Source organism: Belonocnema kinseyi, chromosome 5 (assembly GCF_010883055.1).
Source record: "Belonocnema kinseyi isolate 2016_QV_RU_SX_M_011 chromosome 5, B_treatae_v1, whole genome shotgun sequence".
Classification (NCBI taxonomy): domain Eukaryota; kingdom Metazoa; phylum Arthropoda; class Insecta; order Hymenoptera; family Cynipidae; genus Belonocnema; species Belonocnema kinseyi.
In genome coordinates, this window is record NC_046661.1 from 142,288,817 (window position 1) to 142,310,257 (window position 21,441).

Genomic DNA, 21,441 nt, shown 5'->3' on the forward strand with positions numbered 1-21,441 from the left:
TAGTAAAAAATAAGAGTATTTATGATTAATTTGTGTGTTCGGAACTTTGCCAGAAGTCATTGAGCTCTTTGGATGACTCAACTCCAGTTTTTTTAGGGCAGATTTGAAGGGCATCGTTAGGATCAATTCGAGATCTTTTGCTGCGGTTGTTTGTTCCGTCTTTTTGCAGGTCTGCATTTGCTTACATGAGTTCTCTTTTTTCTTCAAAGTCTTTTCATCCCACTATTCGTGAATAAAACCGACACTTTTATTAACACTTAAGTAGGTAATAGCAAAAAAATTACATACTTTGAATGGAAAAAATAGAAGCAGCAATGACGATAAAGCTACTAAGAAAAAGAGGCTTCCACCTTGTTTTTTTCATTTAAGCGATATATCAGTCCACTGAAACTGAAACTGCCGCAGCACTCCGAATTCTCTTTCATAAAGACGAATTGTTCTTTGTTCTAAAATGCCGAAAACATTTGTAGCGTACATGAAAAGGACGCAAGCAGCCAACGGAAAAGAAATATGAACGTGAGTGACGTCAGTAGTGGGAACTCGATGCCGTGAAGCGTGAATATATTCGGATTCCAACGGACCTCTCTTTTTAAACTTATATGACAGAAAGAGAAGTCCGTTTAAATTTGAGAATTTCCATGGCATCGGAGTTGCGCGGCTGACGTCATTCAGGTCATATTTCTTTCCTGTTGGCTGCTTGGGTCCTTTTGCTGTCTGCTATATATCTTTCCGTCCAATTATAATAATTCGTTTTCTTGGATGAAAATTCCAGATTGGCTGAAAAATAAGAAATGAATGTCGTCCACCTGCTTTGTACTGCAATGTACTGACATTTAAAAATGTACTAACTCGATTGTACTGAATTTGATAAGTGTTACTTCCGTACTGCAAAGTTTGAAAATGTACTGTTCCAGTACAATTGTACTGCAAAATGCATCCCTGGTCAAAGTGATCACAGGCCAGGATTGGGTAAGTAGAATATCTACAGTAAACCAAAACTAGGCCTTTACGTAAAATACCTCGATTTGCGCTTAAAAGCCTGTCCCATCGACATAAAGTACTGGACCGCTTGCTACGGCTGTCGGAAGTGGACCAGGAAATAGAAAGAGAAGAAAAATCGAGATAGTACACTGTCCTTTTCTAAAGATGGCTAATCGCCATCCTTAGAAAAGGACAGTTCTATTTTCTTAATTGGATATCTCTTTCTATTCCATAGACCACTTCCGACAGCCGTAGCCAGCGATCCAGTATTATATGTCGATGGCCTGTCCTTTGTAGGGTACTATATTAGACAGGAATATGCAACCGCCATTCTGGTTCCTGGGCAGCAGGCTGTGGTCACTAATGTAGGCAACCGTGAAGACACATACTTTGATCCTGTTTTGTGGGCTCGTTAGATGGCTCTGTAGGACTTTCCCCCGCTACGCTTCGCTCAGGGGCCGAAGTTTGATCTATCTCTCTTACTCCTTGGTTGTTTTCCGAACGTCAGCTCATGTGAAACCTAACCCATTAAGAACTGTTTGAGAGCTGATATCTAATTTTTTGTCGTCATTTTAGACCTGGTGATTGTCGATACGGTACACAACTGAAAATTAAAAGAGGGAGTGGTACCTTCTGTATTATTACCATAAAAACAGAGTAATATTTTAAGAAAGGAACCTGCCGATAAGAAAATTGATGTCGAAAATGATTACAAAATTTAAATGAAAACTGCTTTCAAACATACTTTCATCATCTTTCGGTTTTCCTTAGAACACGTTTTTATGAAAAAAAAAACAATAGAAAAACAAGCAGAAATATATGAATAATTATTCCGGTAATTATTTATGTATTTTTATTTGTTTTTCTATTGGTTTTTTCAATTTATTATGTTTTTTCATTACATTATCTACAAATCATCTGGATATAATCTCAAGAATCTATTATCTTATCTTAAAAACCTGCAGGCTCGTTTGATGGCACCACCGTCGATTATAGGTCTGCACTTCTAAAGCATTGAGTAACCACAGCCTGCTGGACAGTTCGCGGGAAACAGTCCGATAAGCATGTTGTATAGTTTAATTAAAACTAAGTTTAGAATATAAGAAAAATGGTCTGCTGCAGTGCTCCGTTTTGTAAAAATAGAAGCGAGGATGGATTTAAACTTTAACGTTTTCCACTAAGGCGAAGAGAAAGACTGTCAATGTGGATCATAAATTGTAGACGCGACAAATGGAAACCGAATTTAAATTCAAGATTATGCGAAGTTATTACTAATATTTATGACTATCACAAATATAATTCAAATATAGTGGGTCTGAAGATTATGTTTACATGTAATTAAATTGACTATGACCATTTTTTTTATATATTAAAGCGAAATGAGATCCAGAAGAAAGTAAGGTTAGGAATCTATTTTTCTGCAGAAGGACGCACATTAACCTACGCAAATAAAAATGACGTATGACGTGAAATATAAATAGCTATCATAATAAACTCTTGAAAAAGTATTGTAGTAATGTTTAAACTATAGTCTATTATTATTTTATTAGTTGTTAATATTTATTTAAAAAATCATATGATTATATATTTCATATATTATATCACGTAATTTTATTTATAATTAATGTTTTGATAACAATGCTTCAGTATAATTTAAAAATAAATAATCTAAATCATGTAAGTGTATTTATATAATTAGATATCAATGTAGCAATTTTGAATTTGGCGGGAAACCGGAATGGCAGCTTGCATATTCCCATCTAATATAGAACCTTACGCTTTGTATCTACAAACAAGATGGCGATCCCTTGGCGTTTTTAAGTTGATTAGTTGCTCTGGATCGTTATTAAAATGAGTGGTTGTAGCTTTCAGAGCCTACGTCTGGGCTAAATTTACAAAACTGTTGACATCTTTTTTATACAAATGAAACGTGATTTTTTTATTTCATTGACTTTAAAGTGATAATACGTTCTTTCTTCGCTGCCTCACACCACCTGTAATTGATTTGCGAACACTGGTCGAGGGATGCCAAAGGCAGGGTTGGGTAAGTAAAATACCTATAGTAGTTCACGTGGATTTTACAGTATTTTAGGTGGAGTGCTGAACGGGTTATATTACTTTGAGAACGGTAACGAGAATGAGAATATAACCGAGAAATAAATTCTCTGATTAATTTTTGAGAATCTCAGAATTTATTTTAATTATTAGAAAATTGCATTTTTCGTTAACTTTTCAGTTAAAATTCAACTCTTTTTTTGAAAGTTTGTCTTTTTTATTTTAAAGTTTACCTGCTTTAGCGGAAATTAATTTTTTTAAATAAAAATGCAACTGTTTGGTTAGAAATTAAGCTATATTATACTATTTTCTTAAAAACATAACTATTCCGTAGAAAATGGACTTTTTGTTTAAAATTTATATTTTGGTGTTGAAAATGAACTGAAATATTTTCTGGATGAAAGTTCCACTTATAAAAAAATGTGTTTTTTGTTACAAATTCATCTGTTGCAGTACAAAATTAATATTTTGTGGATAAAAATGCAACTATTTGGTAAAGAATTTAAATATTTTGTTAAGAATACATCCTTTTTGGTTGAAAAAATTTGTCTTATTGGATTGAAAATTCAATTTTTTTCGTAGAAACTTTTTTCTTTGTTAAAAAAATTCAATTTTTGATGTTACTGAGTTAACTGAAATCTTTTTGGATGGCAAAAAAAACTTCTTTTGTAATAAAATGCAACTATTTGCTAGGGAATTCAACAATTTTGTTAAAAAGTTAAAAAATTATCCATTTTAAGTTGAAAAGTTATCTCGTTGGTTAAAAGTTGAATTATCTTTTTATAAATTAATCTTTTTTAATTGAAAATTCAACTAATTAAGTCAAAGTTAAACTACATTGTGAAACTTTTTTATTGAAGGCTTATGTCTGGTTCAAAATTTAACGATTTAGTGGAAAATACTTCTTTTTTTTTAGAATCCAGTTCTTAACAGAAAATGGAACTTTTCCATTTTTTAAGATTGATATTTTTTAGTTAAAAATTCACGTTTTTTTTGTAAACCAATTATTTTTTAGTTCGAAATTTCCTTTTTTTTGCGTAAAAATGCATCAGTTTCGTGGAAAATTAATTTTTTGTTGAACAGTTATATTTTTTGTTTGAAAATTGAATTTTTGTCAAGAATATTTATCTTCTGGTTTGAAGGTTCAATAATTTTGATAAACTTTTATTTATTGTTTGAGTGAAAAATCTTTATTTATTGGAAATTCGTCTTTTTTGTTTTAAAATTCTTTTCCTTAATTGTATAAATTTCATATTTTTCTGTTGATTAAAATGTAATCTATGACACTTTTTCGTTGAAAATTTGTCTTTTTAGGTTGAATGTTTAACTATTATGTTAAAAATGCAATTGTTTTGTTGACAATTCCAGTATTTTGTTAAAGAGTTATCTTTTAACGTGGAAAAAGTAGTTTTTTTTTTGTTGAAATAAATTAATACATTTGAAAATTTTAAATTTGTATATGAAACACTGTTATATTTCGCTTATAAAATATTCTATGGTAAAAATATAATCAGATTAAAATACTGGTATTTCAATATTGATGATTTGAAATGAAAAATTAGTCAAAGAAAAATCTGAGAATTTTGAAAATGTCACGCGTCTAAGTTTACCGGGAGTGGGGTCTTCTCATTCTTCGTGGTATTTATTAATTTTTGAGCTAGAAAATAATTTATATTCAACCGCTCATATTACCTGAACGATAGAAATATTGTTAAAAATCATAAATTCTTAAATTCTCTCAAATTATTTTAAATTCTGAATTCTGTCATATTCTCGGTTATATAACCTGAACTTAAATTCTCGGGAATGTAAGAACTCTAATTTTAAGTCGCTATTTTTCTACATAGTAGGAATTTTAGGAAGTGGAGGTTTCCTACGTAAATTACGTATTTCACTTCGTATAAAAACTGTCATTTTACGTTAAAAACACTTCCAGTTACGCCTAACCGCACCATAAGGTTGCTCATTTTTTGTTATTTCCATATGTATCTCCATACATTTATGCGAATAAAAAAAAAATGTTTTTTTTTTTTTGAATAAAAAATTTTGAGTTCACGCAAACCCCATTGAGTTTAACGAGTATTTCCCATACAAAAATACGTTTGCGTACATTTTATTCAGAATCGTCAATATTATATGTATCGAGTTTATTCTCAAGATTTCGTTGCACTAGAGTTTCTAAATAGAGATTTTCTTCATATATTTTGATCTGAAATTTACTTGCTAAACTGTTGCAATTCATAATTAAATTAGTGAATTTAATTAGAAGTTAGAATTATATTACGCCATGGATGATGAAGCTGAAATTTTAAATACAAATGTAAAAAATAGAAAGTAAAATTAACCACAAGAAAATTACTTGAAAGTCAATGATTTGGCAATAACTCACTTAATTTTAGTTTTGTAATACAATAGTTTGTAAACTATCATTCTGTTGAAATTTTTACTTTAAATTTTCATTACAAATACTTCAATTAAAAATATTTTGTGGACTTGGGGAATGGTTATGCATAGAGAATAGACACAAGGAGAAATCTTCGATGTTTTTCATTTATGTTCTTAATTCATACATTGTGATGTCTTGGGCTTCTTGAGAAATACTTCAATTGATACCCTGCCACGTTTCTGTTTTTGCAACATAAAACACAACATGACACCATTGCTAAGATTATTACTTTGATTGACCTTTTCTCGATTCTGCTCGATTTAAGGGCATGTGACACAGCTAAATACCTGTATTACCGACCTCACTTTATCAGTTCACTGAATGTTTTTTTGAACCGAAGAACTGGTAGGAACTTCACTGAAAATTACTTTATCTTTTTTCTGAACCTTGACATTTTTTGAACGTTCGATCTTTTTTTATACATAAAATATCGGTCTTAAATTTCGAGAAATGCAAGAGCTGAAAGAAAACTACGTTACCGGCTGATGCCGATGGAATCATGGACATAGGAAACACGGGACTAGGCATGCCATCCTAACTTGGGCGAGCGTGGTTGAATCCACGGGAGGGGGGAGAATTCAATGAGTGGGGAGAGCCGCCATCTTACGATGTGCCATTTGATTATGCGCACGAGCATTTTTGCCGACAAACTGTGCATGAGAATATAGATATGTGGGCGCTGCCATGTTTGTCACGGGACATCAAAATATGGCGGACCTCCCCCCTCATTGTATCACCCCCGCAATGGTATGCCTATGTTCCCTTTAAAATACCAAAAACGAGCATTTTTCTGTTGGATGTACAATAACGCATCTAAATGCTAGATCTTTTCAAACGCGGCGCTAGTGTGGTACGGATATCGATGGCTGCCGTCATGGTTCGTGTTACTATAACCTCACGGCTCAAAGAAAAAAAACAAAATTCCTAAGTCGGCGAAACAATTTGTTGAGTCATGAGACATGCAAAGAATATTGGAATGTAATCCATTGTAGGATTATTACGATTACAAGCACTTCAGAAAAAATTTTTCGCGATGAATACAATTATTCGAATCATTTTTATATAAATAATCATTTATCTATGCAAATGAGATATCACAATTGTAAATAGTGCAAAATGTGTCAGTGTCTACATAGACAGCAGCCATTTAATCCCCGTGCCTACACTAGCGCCATACACAGGAAAGGGAAGTATTGGCAATTTTCATACGACAAAAATTTGCTCATTTTTGGTTACACTACTTTGATCTCCTTAGGTCTATTCTCTATGAGTTATAAACCAGCTTTCCATCTGGTGCTAAAAATCAGAACTTTAAAGATTTGGTATAATTTTAAAGATGGATTTTAATTTTTACCTAAAAGTGTTTTTACGATTGTTTTGTGGAGTTGAAAACGATGATTTGATAGTAAAAAGTAGTCTTTATTTAGAAAACGCTTTTCAGGTAGAATTTCCATACTATACAGTGAAAAAGCACATTTCATGTCAAAAATGTTTTGCTAAAAAAAAAATTACTTTGGCATGTGAGTTTAAATGCTATATATGCTTAAATAAAATTTAATTATTGTGTGTCGTGAAAGCCTTGATCCAGATTATGCAAAAATATGAATAGTAGACAATTGTATTTAAAATTTCATGCATAAAGTGATAAAACTTTATTTTGAGTTCATTTTCGGTTCGAAATAAGTTCATTTAAGGCCATATGACGAGAGTATCACGTGACCAAACCTGGTCTTCCATTTTTCTTTCCCAACTTACGTCTAAACGAAATGAGGTATCGATCTGAAACTTTGGGAAATGTAAGAGGATATAATAAAGTCCATGTCTCTGCTTTGTTCCGATGAAAATTTGGAGAAAAAAATTTGTTTGAAGAAAATACCAGTGGAAGTATTTTTTCCCAACTTACGTCCAGACGGAATGAGACATCGTTTTAAAAATTTGGCACGTTAAACAGAAGGCATTCAAGAATGTGTCTCTGGTCCTAAATAATTAGAATAGCGAAAAAAGTTTTTTTAAAATTACTATTCTGGAGAAATACCGACCGTGCTGTCGTCAAACCCTGTAAGCAATTTGTAATGTTGTTAATGGGCTGGTTATGAGGTTTACATTTATCAAAGTGGGGCAAAACAACAAAAATCGCTCACGAACATTATGCACAAATAATTCAAAAACTAATGTTTGCACTTTAAATGCAAATAAATGAAATAAACCTATTTGGTCTCACATACGTATCAGTCTGGTATCAGCTTTAGAAAAGCAGCACTAGCGCAGAGAGTAGACAACTTCGAACTTCTAAGGGTCTGTGGGTAAAACAGATTGCATGATTACCGTCACAGAAACTTAAAAGTCAAACTTCTTCTGAAATCTAGTGGTGTTCTGTAATTGGCTGTTCATTTAACGTTTTGCTTGCATGGGATTTCACCCTAGAGTTGAAAGCAGTGATCCCAACTTTGACATGTTGAGCTACTGCACTTGACTGGCGCAGCGGCCCTCATTAGTCGCTATTGGCGCGCCAAATAAAAAAAAAAAATTATATTTATACAGACCGTCATTTCAACCCCTCATTTATTTGCATTATTTTTTCCATCATGAATAATTAATTGACATTTTGTACTTGGAAAATATTTTTCATTTTTAAAAGTTTTTATTTTTATAAAAAAAAGGTCACAAATTTTAAAAAAATTTATCACTTTTTGAAAGAAAAACTTTAACAAGCGATAGTTGACAGTACTTAAGATTTTTATTATATCAACTTTTGAATTTCGCGCTAAAATCTTGTTAGATCAAGTTTATTCCGAGGTGCTGGGGTCGAAAGTACAATTTCAGACTTTTCAGTACAATTTCTTGCTAACGTGCGTACAATTCCCAGATCTCAATGTGGCCATCCTTCCGGGGAGTCCGTTATGCTAATTTAAAGCATCTCAGAATTCAATTTTTAAATATTTTAATTTTGTTGAAAAAAAGCCAGGGGAACTGTACCCGATTGACCACACGACATGCCCTTAACAATTTAAAAAAAGCGCGCGATCAACAACCAGTGAGGCTCCTGATGTGGCGCATGCGCAGTACTTTTGATTTGATCTTTTAAATGTCAGCTAATCGCAAATGCAGTTGAAAGTAAAACAAGATTCCTGTATTCTGTAATCTATTTTTATTTTGATTTTCTGCTTTTTGGTGAATAATGAATTTCAGTTTAAATTTATTCTTCTTGCTCCACAAGAAACTCGTGTGTAAATTAAATTTGTTACAGGTCGAACAATATGATAAATAAATACAATGAATAAAAGCAGCTTCGAAATAGTTCGTCTCTCTAGCGATTCTGTGCAAAAAATAAGAGACGCCCTACCTCCAAAGAATTCCAATCCTGCCTGGTTTTTGATTGGCGGACAGGTACTATGTAATTTTTAAACAAAATTATTCTATATTTTTGTGTTGTATTTTTAAGGTAGCTGCCAACCCAGAAACAAGTAACCGATTGGACAATTTGAATCGGTCTGAAATCTTATTGGCCACTTTAGATAGCGACCGATTCATTAAGATTTAAAATTTTAACTTTTAATTTATTTATTAAACATCTATTTCGTGACATGTCTCCATTTTATAATTCTTTATAAAATATTGCAGCATAAACTCAAAATTTCCGATCTGATTACAAAATATCGAAAGAAAATAAAGTTCCTGTTCAATCAGAATTGTTTCATTAACGTCGTTTGAATCCGATTTTTAGCAGATTAAAATCAGAAGACGATAGTCGAATCCAGTTCTTGAAAAAAAGACCTGATTTACGAAGACAGTCAGTTAATTGTTTCTTTTTGCCTGGGAAGTCATCGATTTTCTCTATTTTTTGATTATGTCGTAATATTTAGGGATAGAGTACCTTTTCACGGAGATCTTGTTTTGAGTTAGTCCATGGAGAATAGACATAAGAAGACCAAACTAGTGAAACTAAAAATGAACACTTTTCTGTTGCTAGAAGTACGCACACACATGTGCATAATCACACTTACGTATAGTTCAAAACTTCCCGAGCGTGTCGAGCCAACCGCACTTAAAAAAAACATGGCTACCGATGTGAACGCGAGTCAAATGTAAATAAATAATGATTGAACAATTAATAGTTTGTGAATAAAGAAAAGAATGTTAAAATTAAAAATCGCTGTATAAAAGCGAAAGTTTTCAACAAGTGTGGTTTCAAGTGTAGTGTACAAGACTTTCAAAGTGTTACAAGTTGTATGTTTATTGTTTTTGTTACGAACGCGTCGAATACCTGTCGCGCGCATAGTGTTGGTAAAAGTAATTTGATATTTTCATAAGCATACTACCTACCTCGTTCATGGCGAATAATTTTTTATTCCACAAACATTTCACAAAATCCTGTCTGATTATTAATTATTTATTTGTTTAAGTGACCTGTTTTGGACTATACGTAAGTGCGATTTTACACATGTATATGTGCGTACTTCTGGCAACAGAAAAGTGACCGTTTTTTATGAAGTTCATGCATAACAGAATGGTCTCCTTACATCTATTCTCCATGAATTAGGCGTTGAATTAATTTTGATACTTCGACAGCCCCTTGCCTCGACCGTGTATGTGTATGTGTATGTGTAGTGGTTTTCTTACGATCCGGAGGGGAAATGTCGATCAAACTAAGCCAACAGATGGCACCACAAAAAGTAGGTCTGTCTTTTTCATTGAATTGCTTTAAGAAAAAGCAAAAATAATTAAAAACTTGATGCTGTTTGCGAATAAACAAAAAAGAATATATGAAAAAATAAGAGTAACTATTACTGATTATTTCAAAAAAGAAAAAGTCATGAAAATATGTAGTTTAATTTGAATAAAATTTAATTTTGTGATACATTTTGAAAGCAGTTCGAACTTTATATTTTTGTGATTTATTTTGGTCATATTATTGATTTCATTATTTGTTAAAGTTAAACAAAATTATTTATTGTTGAAATTATTAATGTAGTTAATGAAAAAATTAATAATATTGAAGACCTCAATGACAAAAATATATTACTTATATCCAATATAAATATAATAATAATTAGAATATGTAAGACTACAACTTAAGTTGCAAAGTAAAGAACCTTTCTTCCTTAAAAATCGGAAAAATATCAAGTTTTGAAGGAAATATTTTTAAAAAATAGTGGTAATTGTAATTAAAATGTTTGAGAGAATCATTTGAAAAAAAGTCAATGACACGAATGATAAATGAGAAAATGGATTTAATATAATGTATATATTTATTTAAATTGAACCAAACATCATAAATACATTTATACAGTTCAATAATTTATTTGTTTCTTAATCTTGAAAGCTTTTTTCTCGCTGCATTCAGCCCCTAATAATTTTATTTAAAAATTTTAATTTAAAGGAGGTTTTGAATTAAATAGTTAATTATATTATTGCAAACCTCATTTCTAAAATAAACAAACTATAAGCTATTAAAATCCATAAACAAACGTACTATACTCATGACGCACAGTTGGAGGAAATGCACTTTTTCATTCAAAAATGTCCAGAGCCTTCAATTTTCTTGCGATTTTGAATTTTTCTGTTTTAAATTAAAGATCGTTAAATTCTATAGATCTTGACTCTCCGGGATTTTGTCTCTATTTTTTGATTAATAATTTTTCCAGTCAAACTATGAACAGTCTTAGTATCGGTGAAAAAATATTTTTTTTTGCTAAAAGTGCTTCCCATTAATTTAGGAATGACATTTAATAACAAAAATAATTCAAAAGTTTATAATAACCACTGTGATGAACAATTTTTGTGTCAAAATATTAGAATTTGAGATTTTGCAAATTATAATTTCCTTCAATGGCCAGAACGACTTCAGGTATTCCTTCAAATAATAAATATTTAATAATATTTGATAAAATATAACAATTAAAATTTTTCTAAACAAATAAGGTAAACGAACTTAAAATGTTTGCTCTTTCGCAAAGAAATTTTTTTTGCACTGGAAATGTTTTAAGTTATTGGATGAATGACTGCTAGTCACAAAAATATTACAAGAGTTAACAATAACCACTGTTATTAACAATTCTTGTGACAAAATATTTAAACTTAATTTTTTTTATCAAATTTAAATTTTCTTTGATGGCCAAGTCGGTGGGTTATTGTCAAAAGATTCTGTATTGAGTGAATCTTAGCATGCAGTGTTATGATTCATTTCCAATCTATTACGTTTCAAAACCCGACTTTTTCCTAGTGATACTGCCAACATTGGGACATTTTTTATGTGAATTGTTTATAAACATGTAAGTTGATATATTCATAACAATGATTATTGTTAACTTCTCACATATTTTTGTGACTAGCAGTTATTCGCCCAACAACTTAAAATATTTCCAGTGTAAAAAAAAATTTCTATGCGAAAGGACCAAAATTTTGAACTTCTTTATCTAATGTATTTACAAAAATTTAAATTGTTATATATTATAAAATATTATTAAATATTTAATGTTTTAGGGAATACCTGAAGTCTTCCTGACTCTTGAAGGAAATAATAATTTGAAAAATCTTAAATTATAATATTTCGCTTTAAGAATTGTTGATAACAGTAGTTATTATAAACTTTTAAATTATTTTCGTTATTAAATATAATTCCTACATTGATGTGAAGCACTTTTGGCACCAAAAAATTTTATTGATAATAAGACTATTTGTTAATTTGTTCATCAAATTGGTTTCCAACAAATAAATGGAATGATAAACAAATTATTTGTATTTTATAAGTCCCTAAACATTAATTTTAGACAACATAAAGTTTTCCTGAACAGTTATCAAAGCGTAAAAAATTGTTATATACACAATTGCAGTTTTTCCATGCTTTGAGTAGAAAAATTATTAATAAAAAAATAGAGAAAACAAAAGTTCGGAGCGTCAAGCTGAACGAAAAAAGTAAATTTCTTCTTGATGCCCGTCATGAGTACGGTACGTTTGTTTATAGAGTTTAATAGTTTATAGTCTGTTCGGTTTAGAAATGAGGTTTGCAATAATATAATTAACTATTCAATTCAAAATCTGCTTTAAATAAAAAATGTTTAATAAAATTATTAGGGGTGCATTACAGCGAGAAAAAAGCTTTCAAGATTAAGCAACAAATAAATGATTGCACTGTATAAATGTATATATGATATTCTGTTCAATTTAAATAAATATATACATTATATTAAATAATATTAAATCTACTTTCTCATTTATTAGTCTTTTCATTCACTTTTTACCAAATTATTTCCTCAATATACAATATACGTCATATATTTTTATTCATTCTTCTGATCATGTATATGTTTTAAATATTTTTGTCATTGAGGTCTTTATTATTATTAATTTTTTCATTAGCTACATTAATAATTTTTACAAAACATAATTTTGTTTAACTTTAACAAATAATAAAATCAATAATATGAGCAGAATAAATCACCAAAATATAAAGTTCGAACTGCTTTCGAAATGTATCTCAAAATTAAATTTTATTCATAATAATAAACTACATATTTTCATGACTTTTTCTTTTTTTAAATAAATAGTAATAGTTAGACTTATTTTCTCATTTATTTTTTTTATTTGCAAACAGCATCAAGTTTTTAATTATTTTTGCTTTTTCCTGATGCAATTCAATGAAAAAACAGACCTATTTTTTGTAGCGCCATCTGTCGGATTAGTTTAACCGACAATTCCCCTCCGGATCGTAGGAAAACAGAAAAGTGTGGGCGATGCATGGGGCTGCACTTCGAGTTCGTATCTAGGTTATGAACCAATCAAATTTGCCATAGACCAACAAAGTACCTAGAAATGAATCCTAGGAAAAATATTAATTTCGTAATTAATTCAAAACAGGCCGTCGTGAAAATGTACGCTTAGAAATGTGTGTGCATGTTTTTCTACCACTGGAAGATGAAGAAATTGAAAAATAAAGAATATAAGTACAATTTTAAGTTCACTTAAATTATTACCATTTTGGTAGATTTATTCTTTGATACCTTTGAGTAATATAAATTTTCGAAGTCCTGACTCATGATGGATGTAACTTTTCAAGATGGCGGCTTACTCCAGCCAACGTAAGGCTCGGGTTTCGCATCAAAATATTAATACAAATTATTTTTCAAAATAAACAGTACAGCAATGATCATTTCGTGAAATTTTTGTAGGTTTTGAAAAATAAAATGTATTTCCTGACTTTATATTAAAACATGTTTCCCAGACTGCGACTTAGTAAAAAAAAATTCAAGAACTGAAGATGGTCTGATTCTAGACAAAAACTCCAGTATAATGAATGCTAGCAATATTAATCAAATAAAATAATTTTATACGTTGTTATAAACAAATTAGTAAAAATAGTGATCACTTCTTTAATCGTGATATTAAAATATTCTGGACCAATTCCCTTTAGCTAGGTTAATTTGCAGTTAAACAGCACTGGTGTATTGTTCAAACAAATTTAATAACCAAATGTGCTATTTTGGAATTTTTTAGTATGTAAGATGCATATTTTCCATAACATCAACTTATTACAGGTTATTGCCAAATGCTTTTGCATTTGTTTGCAGTTGTTTATAACAATGTGTAAAAAAATCTTATTTTATTAATACTGCGAGTATAATTTCTCATGATCTTTTGTCTAGATTTTGATTATTTACGTTTTGAAACAGAATGGCAGGCTGCAAAATTTTAAAAAAGTTTCATACTTTTTTATTAAAGAAAATTTGTTTGGAAAACTTTTTCCAAAATGTACACCATTGTAAATTCGCAGAATTTTGCGCACCTGAATTAAAAAAAATTAATTGTGTTAGCAGTTTTGGCTAAAAGTTGATTTGTCCGGAAATAATTTTTTGCTTATAGTTGTGCAAAAAATATTGGATCTTTTGGAAAATTTAAAAGATTGAACCAAAAGATAATTATTTTATTTTTTACTTAGAAATAATTCTTATTCATATTTTTTAACCTTAGGAAGGTGACGAATGTGAAAAAAATATTCATGAAATTTTAAGTCTCCCAAAATGAACCACCAAATTTGGTAGATCCATTTTTATTTTATTTTCCCCATCTGCCTGTGATTAAAAAACAACAATTAAAAATAATTTTTTAATAAAAATCGTAAAAATTTACATTGGATTAATTTTCTTTAATTTTGAAAAAAATACAAGATTACTCAGTTAAGAAATCTTGAAAGGTGCTCCAAATTTGCAATCGCAAAGATTGAAAATTTTGCTAACTCCTCTTACACACATATTTCTAATACCAAAGACTACAAAATAACCAAAAATAAAGAAAATTCATGAATTGAAGAATTGGATTTGGAATGCCCCTGATGAATTAAAAAATTCGAATTGAAATAAATATTTGAAAAACAGGCATTTCAGTTTCATAGCTTGACAGTCACTTTTGGTAAAAAAATTACAAAATAATATTGGTATTAATTTTATATATTTTAATGACTTGATATGATTTTTGTAACTTTAGCCAAAGTACGGGGGCAATACAACAGAACCATCAGAAGTTGATAAACCAGCAAACAATGATTCTGAAACTACCAGTGATGAAAAACAAAAGTTCCATGAAAGTCAATTTTTCTTTACCCAAGTAGCTAGACCAATTTTTCATGAAAAAATAGAAAATGCTCCAGTCCTAATTATAGAAGATGTGATAAAAACTTCGGTTGAATCTCTAGAGCAATCAAATGGAAGGCATGATTTTCTGATCTTCAAAAACCTCTCGACTGAAGAACTCTCGAATGTTGCGGAAGCCTTAAAAAACAATTTGAGCGAGACTGGGCTTTCTAATTTATGTAAATCAATTACTAATATGAACACCGAACAAAGTCTGCAATTGTTGCCTACATTATGTTCACAAGTTTTATTACCTAAGGTATATTATAAATAATTTACACTTCTTTTATGTCTTATTTAAAATTTTAAATGTTAAGACTCAAATTCTATCAATTTTATTTTGTTTAATTTCAGATTATTGAATTAGAAAAAGATTCTTGCCTGATAAAAACTGGAATCTGTGAATGCGCTACTAGATTTCCAGATGATATCCAAAATCTGATTTTTAATGCAAGCCTAAATACCGATCCGAAGAGTACTTCTATTATTATTGCACTGGTACAAAAATTAGGAATTCAAAAGTACTCTTCTCTTTTATCGTAAGCAAACCATAGATTATATTTTGAATCTAATTTTCCTATGTATTTAAAAATAAATGTATACGTTTTTGTTATGTTATTTCAGAGAATTTGCGAATCACACCCGAGAATTAAAGCAGTGGCACTTTTCGATTCTGGAAACAATTTCATCTACTGCGGCCGAGGCCAATGCGAGAGAAAAAATATTCAAAATGTTTGCAAAGAAAGCGATGACTTTCTCGAAGGACAAACGCTACGCATTATTGGTTCAGACCTTTGCGAAAACCAATGCCCCGTTTTCTGAAGAAGAGAAACTCATTCTAGAGGAAATTGCTGCCTTGAATCAAACTGCATATAAAAAACTTATCGAGAAATATTCTAGATCTTAAAAGTATGACCTATAAATTTGAATAAAAATCTTTTTAAGAATTGTGCAAATTAATTGACTTAAGCGCTCACTAATTGACTCACCAGAAACAAACGCAGGAATTTCGAGTGACCAATCCTTTCTCTGTTGCCGATAGGGCATATTTTCATTATTTTTCACAATTATTGATAATTTCACATAGAACTGTTTTAACAGAAAATTTAGCTATAATATATAAGAGCAGGAACATGATGATTTTGATGGTAACCCTAGCGGACCGAAGGAACCGAAAGTAGCCTCTACAAAGAACCCGTAAAGACCTCATTGGATCCTTATTCGGTTTCTTTTTAAAAAAGTAAAAAAAAAAAAAAACAGCAATATCAATTTTGAAACTGTTGAAATTCGGATTCTACGTTAAAATTTGCATTAGAAACTCACGGAGTGATCGCAATAATTTTTCTTGCAGCGTTAAAAACTTTAAAAAATAAAATATCTGTGATTTACATGGGGCGAAGGCCTTCAAGTGCATTTTCTTTTAGTAGCCATGGACATAGGAAACACGGGACTAGGCATGCCATCCTAACTTGGGCGAGCGGTGTTGAATCCACGGGAGGGGGGAGAATCCCATGAGTGGGGAGAGCCGCCATCTTACGATGTGCCATTTGATTATGCGCACGAGCATTTTTGCCGACAAACTGTGCATGAAAATATAAACATGTGGGCGCTGCCATGTTTGTCGCGGGACATCAAAAGCTGGCGGACCTCCTCCCTCATTGCATCACCCCCGCAATGGCATGCCTATTTCCTTGTTTCCTATGTCCATGTGAGTAGCAGTTAATAAGCGTTCCGTCGGTAACTTTAAGAATTTTGTCTGGATGCTAGCGCCACGCAGTGGAAACCTCAAACAACAACGCTGCGATGCAAGTGAGAGAGAATTTTATTTTTAAACTTCGCGTCCAACATACTACTTGAGTTATTATGGATGCGCTTGAAGTCACTTCAGCAGAAGTTAATGACATTTTAAAAAAATTTTAACGTTTTTTGAGTTTTTTAAAAAAGGAACCGTATGGGGACGCAATGGGGTCTTTACGGGTACTTTGTAGAGGCTCCTCTCGGTTCTTTCGGTCCGCCAGGGAATGATGATAACTTTAATGATGAAAAGGAGAAGCAGAAAGAAGAGGCTGATTCCAAGGAATATAGTGAACTGATGTTTAACAATGCTTTTTATAGACCATAACTGACTTGCATATGCTTTGCGTTTTTACATCAACTTCGATCATTCGTTACAGAGACCCGAGTGTCAAGTAATTATTCACATATTCTGTCGAATATACAGAATATTTTAGCAGGTTATCGTTCCTCTCAGCGATAAACTTTTATAAATGTCGTCGTTTTGAAATAAAAATTAAAAATATTGCCTTATAAGTCTAATGTACTATATTAATGTGAATTTTCAAACTGCCATTTTGGTTCCCCGCAAAATTCAAAATCGCTAACTTGATATCGAATTATGTAAATACATTTACATGATATTTATTTTAAAATTATACTAAAGCATTGTTATCAAAACATAAATTATAAATAAAATACATATAACATAATATATAGAATATTTAAATTAGACTATATGATTTTTTAACCAACACATTTGACAAAAAATAGTTATTCCAAAAATTTCAAAAAAAATTGTAAACTAAATTTTATCCAGTTTAAAAATAGGCGTGCACTAACATTATAATCATATTATTGATTAAATGAATAGTAACAAATAATAAAATAATGATAGATTAAAATTCAAACATTGATAAAATACTTTTCCAAGAGTTTATTATGATAGCTATTTATATTTTTCATCATACGTCTTTTTTATTTTCGAGGTTTACCGTGCGTCGCTATGTAGAAAAACGGGTTCCTAACCTTACTTTCTTCTATGTTTTATTTTGCTTTAATATATAAAAAAATGCTCATAGGCAATTTAATCAATTTAAACATAAGCTTCATTACCCATATACTTAAATTATATTGTTATAGTGATAAATATGAGTACTTACTTCGCATCATCTTGAATTTGAATTCGCGTTTCCCATTTGTTGCGTCTACAATTTATGGTACACATTGACAGCCTTTCTCTTTCTCTTAGTGGAAAACGGTAAAGTTTAAATCTATTCTCGTTTTTATTTTTGCAAAACGGAGCAATGCAGCAAACAATTTTTTTTATTTTCTAAACTTAATTTTAATTAAACAATACGATATGCTTATTCCATTGTTTTCCGCGAACTGTCTAGAAAACAATATGGCGGTTGCATATTCCTGTCTAATATAGTACCCTAATAAGTTTACTGCGCACCCATAAGTATAGACCAGTCCAACTAAAATGGCCGATATGGCCGTGACACTGGTAGCCACACAAACTGTTCTAACCATGTTGAGTCAGTGTGGGATCACTGTTTTCAAATGTTAACGAGAGTTTTTTATCGGTAAACACAATTATGGTCACCAAATGTTGTCTAGTGAAGTGTTCCAAACGTGCCGATAAAGATGTTGGGACGAATTTTTACCGTCTTCCGGCTGTAGTTACAGTGAATAATAGAAAATATCAGAAGCCTATTGAAGGATCCACTGGCCTGACCATGGATAAAGCTTGCGCTCTTTTTGCGGAAAGACAAAACGCCTGGTTAAGCCCTAGCGGACCGAAGGAACCTAATGGAGCCTCTACAAAGTACCCGTAAAGACCCCATTGGGCCCCCATTCGGTTCCTTTTTAAAAAAATAAAAAACAAAACAAACAGCAAGATCAACGTTTAAACTGTTGAAATTTGGATTCTACGTTAAATTTTCTATGAGAAACTCACGGAGTAATCGCAATGCTTTTTTTGCAGCGTTAAAAATGTAAAAAATGTCATTAAATTTTACTGGAGGTGACTTCAAGCACAACCATAATAGCTCAAGTAGTATGTTGCGCGCGAAGTTTAAAGATAAACTTTTCTCTACCTTGCATCGCAGCGTTGTTGTCTGAGGTTTCCACTGGGTGGCGCTAGCATCCAGGTAAATTTCTTAAAGTTGCCAACGGAACGCTTATTAACTCCTACTAAAAGAAGATGCACTTGAAGGCGCCTTCGTCCCATGTAAATGATAGGTATTTTATCCTTTAAAGTTTTTAACGCTGCAAAAAAAAGTATTGCGATTACTCCGTGAGTTTCCAATGCAAATTTTAATGTAGAATCCGAATTTCAACAATTTAAAATATGATGTTTCAGTTTTTTTTATTTTTTAAAAAAGGAACCGAATAGGGACCCAATGGAGTCTTTACGGGTACTTTATAGAGGCTGAATTCGGTTCCTTCGGTCCGCCAGGGAGGGCTTTAAAACGAGGAGATTTCACTGAGAAACAGAAGAAAACATTGAGATTTTGCTCAAACCACTTTATCAGCGGTAAGTGATAAACGAATTATAATTAAGAATGTATTAAAATGACACATAACCTTCAATTTCAAAAATCCTTCAAATAGTTAATAAAACGGTGCAAAATAGTGACATTGTTAAGTATAACAAATTTTAAGAGAATAATCTAAAGTTTTTGAAGATTAAAATAAGGAAATCTGTAATCGTTTATTTAATATTAGTTTTTTTTTTTTTGGGTTTGATTACGCTTTAGACAAAAGTTGAAAAAAAATCCTAAAATAATTGTCTAAATAATAATATAGACATACAAAAGAGAGATCCCATTTTTAAATATACAGAGCTTTTAGTAAAAACACTTTAAGCCATCCATTAAACTAACAATAGCTTAAATTCTTCAGATGATTTGACATGGAATTTCTCAGGTGTAAAAGAAATATATATCAAATAAACTAATATGTAGCCAAATATTTAATATAATATTGGATTCAAATCCTAATCTCAAAAGTCAATCTCATTATAATACTCCAAAAATTAAATATTTTCGCTCCGCAGTATACACTTACCTCGCCCATCACTAGGAAGTTCTGGTTTATTTCCTTGCATCTCAAATTAGAGAAAAAAGCAGCTTCGAAAAACTTGTATGCTTCTAAGCTTTTGTAAGCTTTTACTTGTTCACCAATGCAAAAATTATGCGATAACACAAAATAGTTCCAAATGTCCACTAACTCCAATTTAAATAACGCATCTCTGATGTCGATGGTAATATCCACATTTTGAAGGTCACAGGGATCATAACTACTTATAAATTGTTTTTGCTCCACATATCGGCACTTTTGTGTAATGCTGGAAGTTTGGAAATAGGCACTTGACACTTTTTAAACGTATAATCACTAACGAAAACACGGAGTCCTATGCAAAACTACTGTATGCGCCGGGTTTTTGTGGCTACCAGTGTCACCGCCATTTTGCCTGACGTCACAACTTGGACTGGTCTATTGTAACAGTCTACTGCACATCTATAAGTATCACACGAGTCAACTGCGCATCCATAAACATGGCAAGAGTGAACTGCGCAATTCTAATTATGATAGAGGCCTACTGCAAAGGCACCTATCGAGAATTAACTTATCACTGAAACATATTTGACGTTTCTATCAACTTATAATGTCACAGTTGGGTACGTAATTTATTCCAGTATGTAATTTTCTTATATATGTATTAGGCCGTCTCCGCGCTGTATTTGAGAACTACTTAAGATAGTGTATTTTGTTAAATATAGGGGCTTGGCTACACGCTATCTTTAAGGCCATGCAATGAGCGGATCACGTGATCAGATTCCTACCTTACCGACAATTATTTTATTTCCTGACTTATTTTAACACGAAGTGCCACATCGAGTTGAAAATTTGGGATACTGAACAAGAAGCACTAAGAATGGTGGGTCTGGTCCTAAATTTGTAAAATTATAAAAAAAGTATTTTGTTGTAAATATTTTTTTTTGCTTTTTTCATAATTATTAAAATTTAGGACCAGACCCACCTTTCTAACTGCTTCTTATTTATTATCCTACATTTTCAACTCGATGTGGCGCTTCGTGTGAAAATAAGTTAGAAAATCAAAAAAGTGGCGGTGAGGTAGGAATCTGATCACGTGGCCCACTCGTCACATGGCCTTAACAGTATATTTTAAGTTGGCAGAACGGAGCGGCATATTCAAAAATTGCATAGATCATTACACTTAATATGAGGAATATATTCAACTTTAATACCAAATGTACTAATTTCGAGAATTTTCTTGTTTTTAAAGTAATCTTGTAAAAATACCGCATGGAAAAAGTTTTATTTTTACTATTTGTGAATTAAACGCATACGCCTATACGCTCGAAAAAGTCAGTGATGTAGGTAACCTCAGGAGACATCATTGATTTAAAATTTCTTTAAACAATTTTCTGCCAGGTATGTATACATTCAACGTCCCATAACAATGTAGGGAATAAAATTTGTAATAAAAAGAAATATACTGTATACAAATGTCACTATGCAACATAA

The 21,441-nt window shown here is 31.2% G+C and overlaps 1 protein-coding gene across 1 annotated transcript; it reads left to right on the forward strand.

Annotated features, from left to right (window-relative positions):
- The first annotated feature begins 2,792 nt into the window (after positions 1-2,792).
- On the forward strand, positions 2,793-16,015 carry LOC117172890. The gene is made up of 5 exons (XM_033361177.1): positions 2,793-3,025; positions 8,730-8,869; positions 14,963-15,367; positions 15,463-15,647; positions 15,733-16,015. Exons 2-5 carry the CDS (start codon positions 8,756-8,758, stop codon positions 16,013-16,015), a joined length of 987 nt encoding a protein of 328 aa, XP_033217068.1. The 5' UTR covers positions 2,793-3,025; positions 8,730-8,755.
- Positions 16,016-21,441: the final 5,426 nt, after the last annotated feature.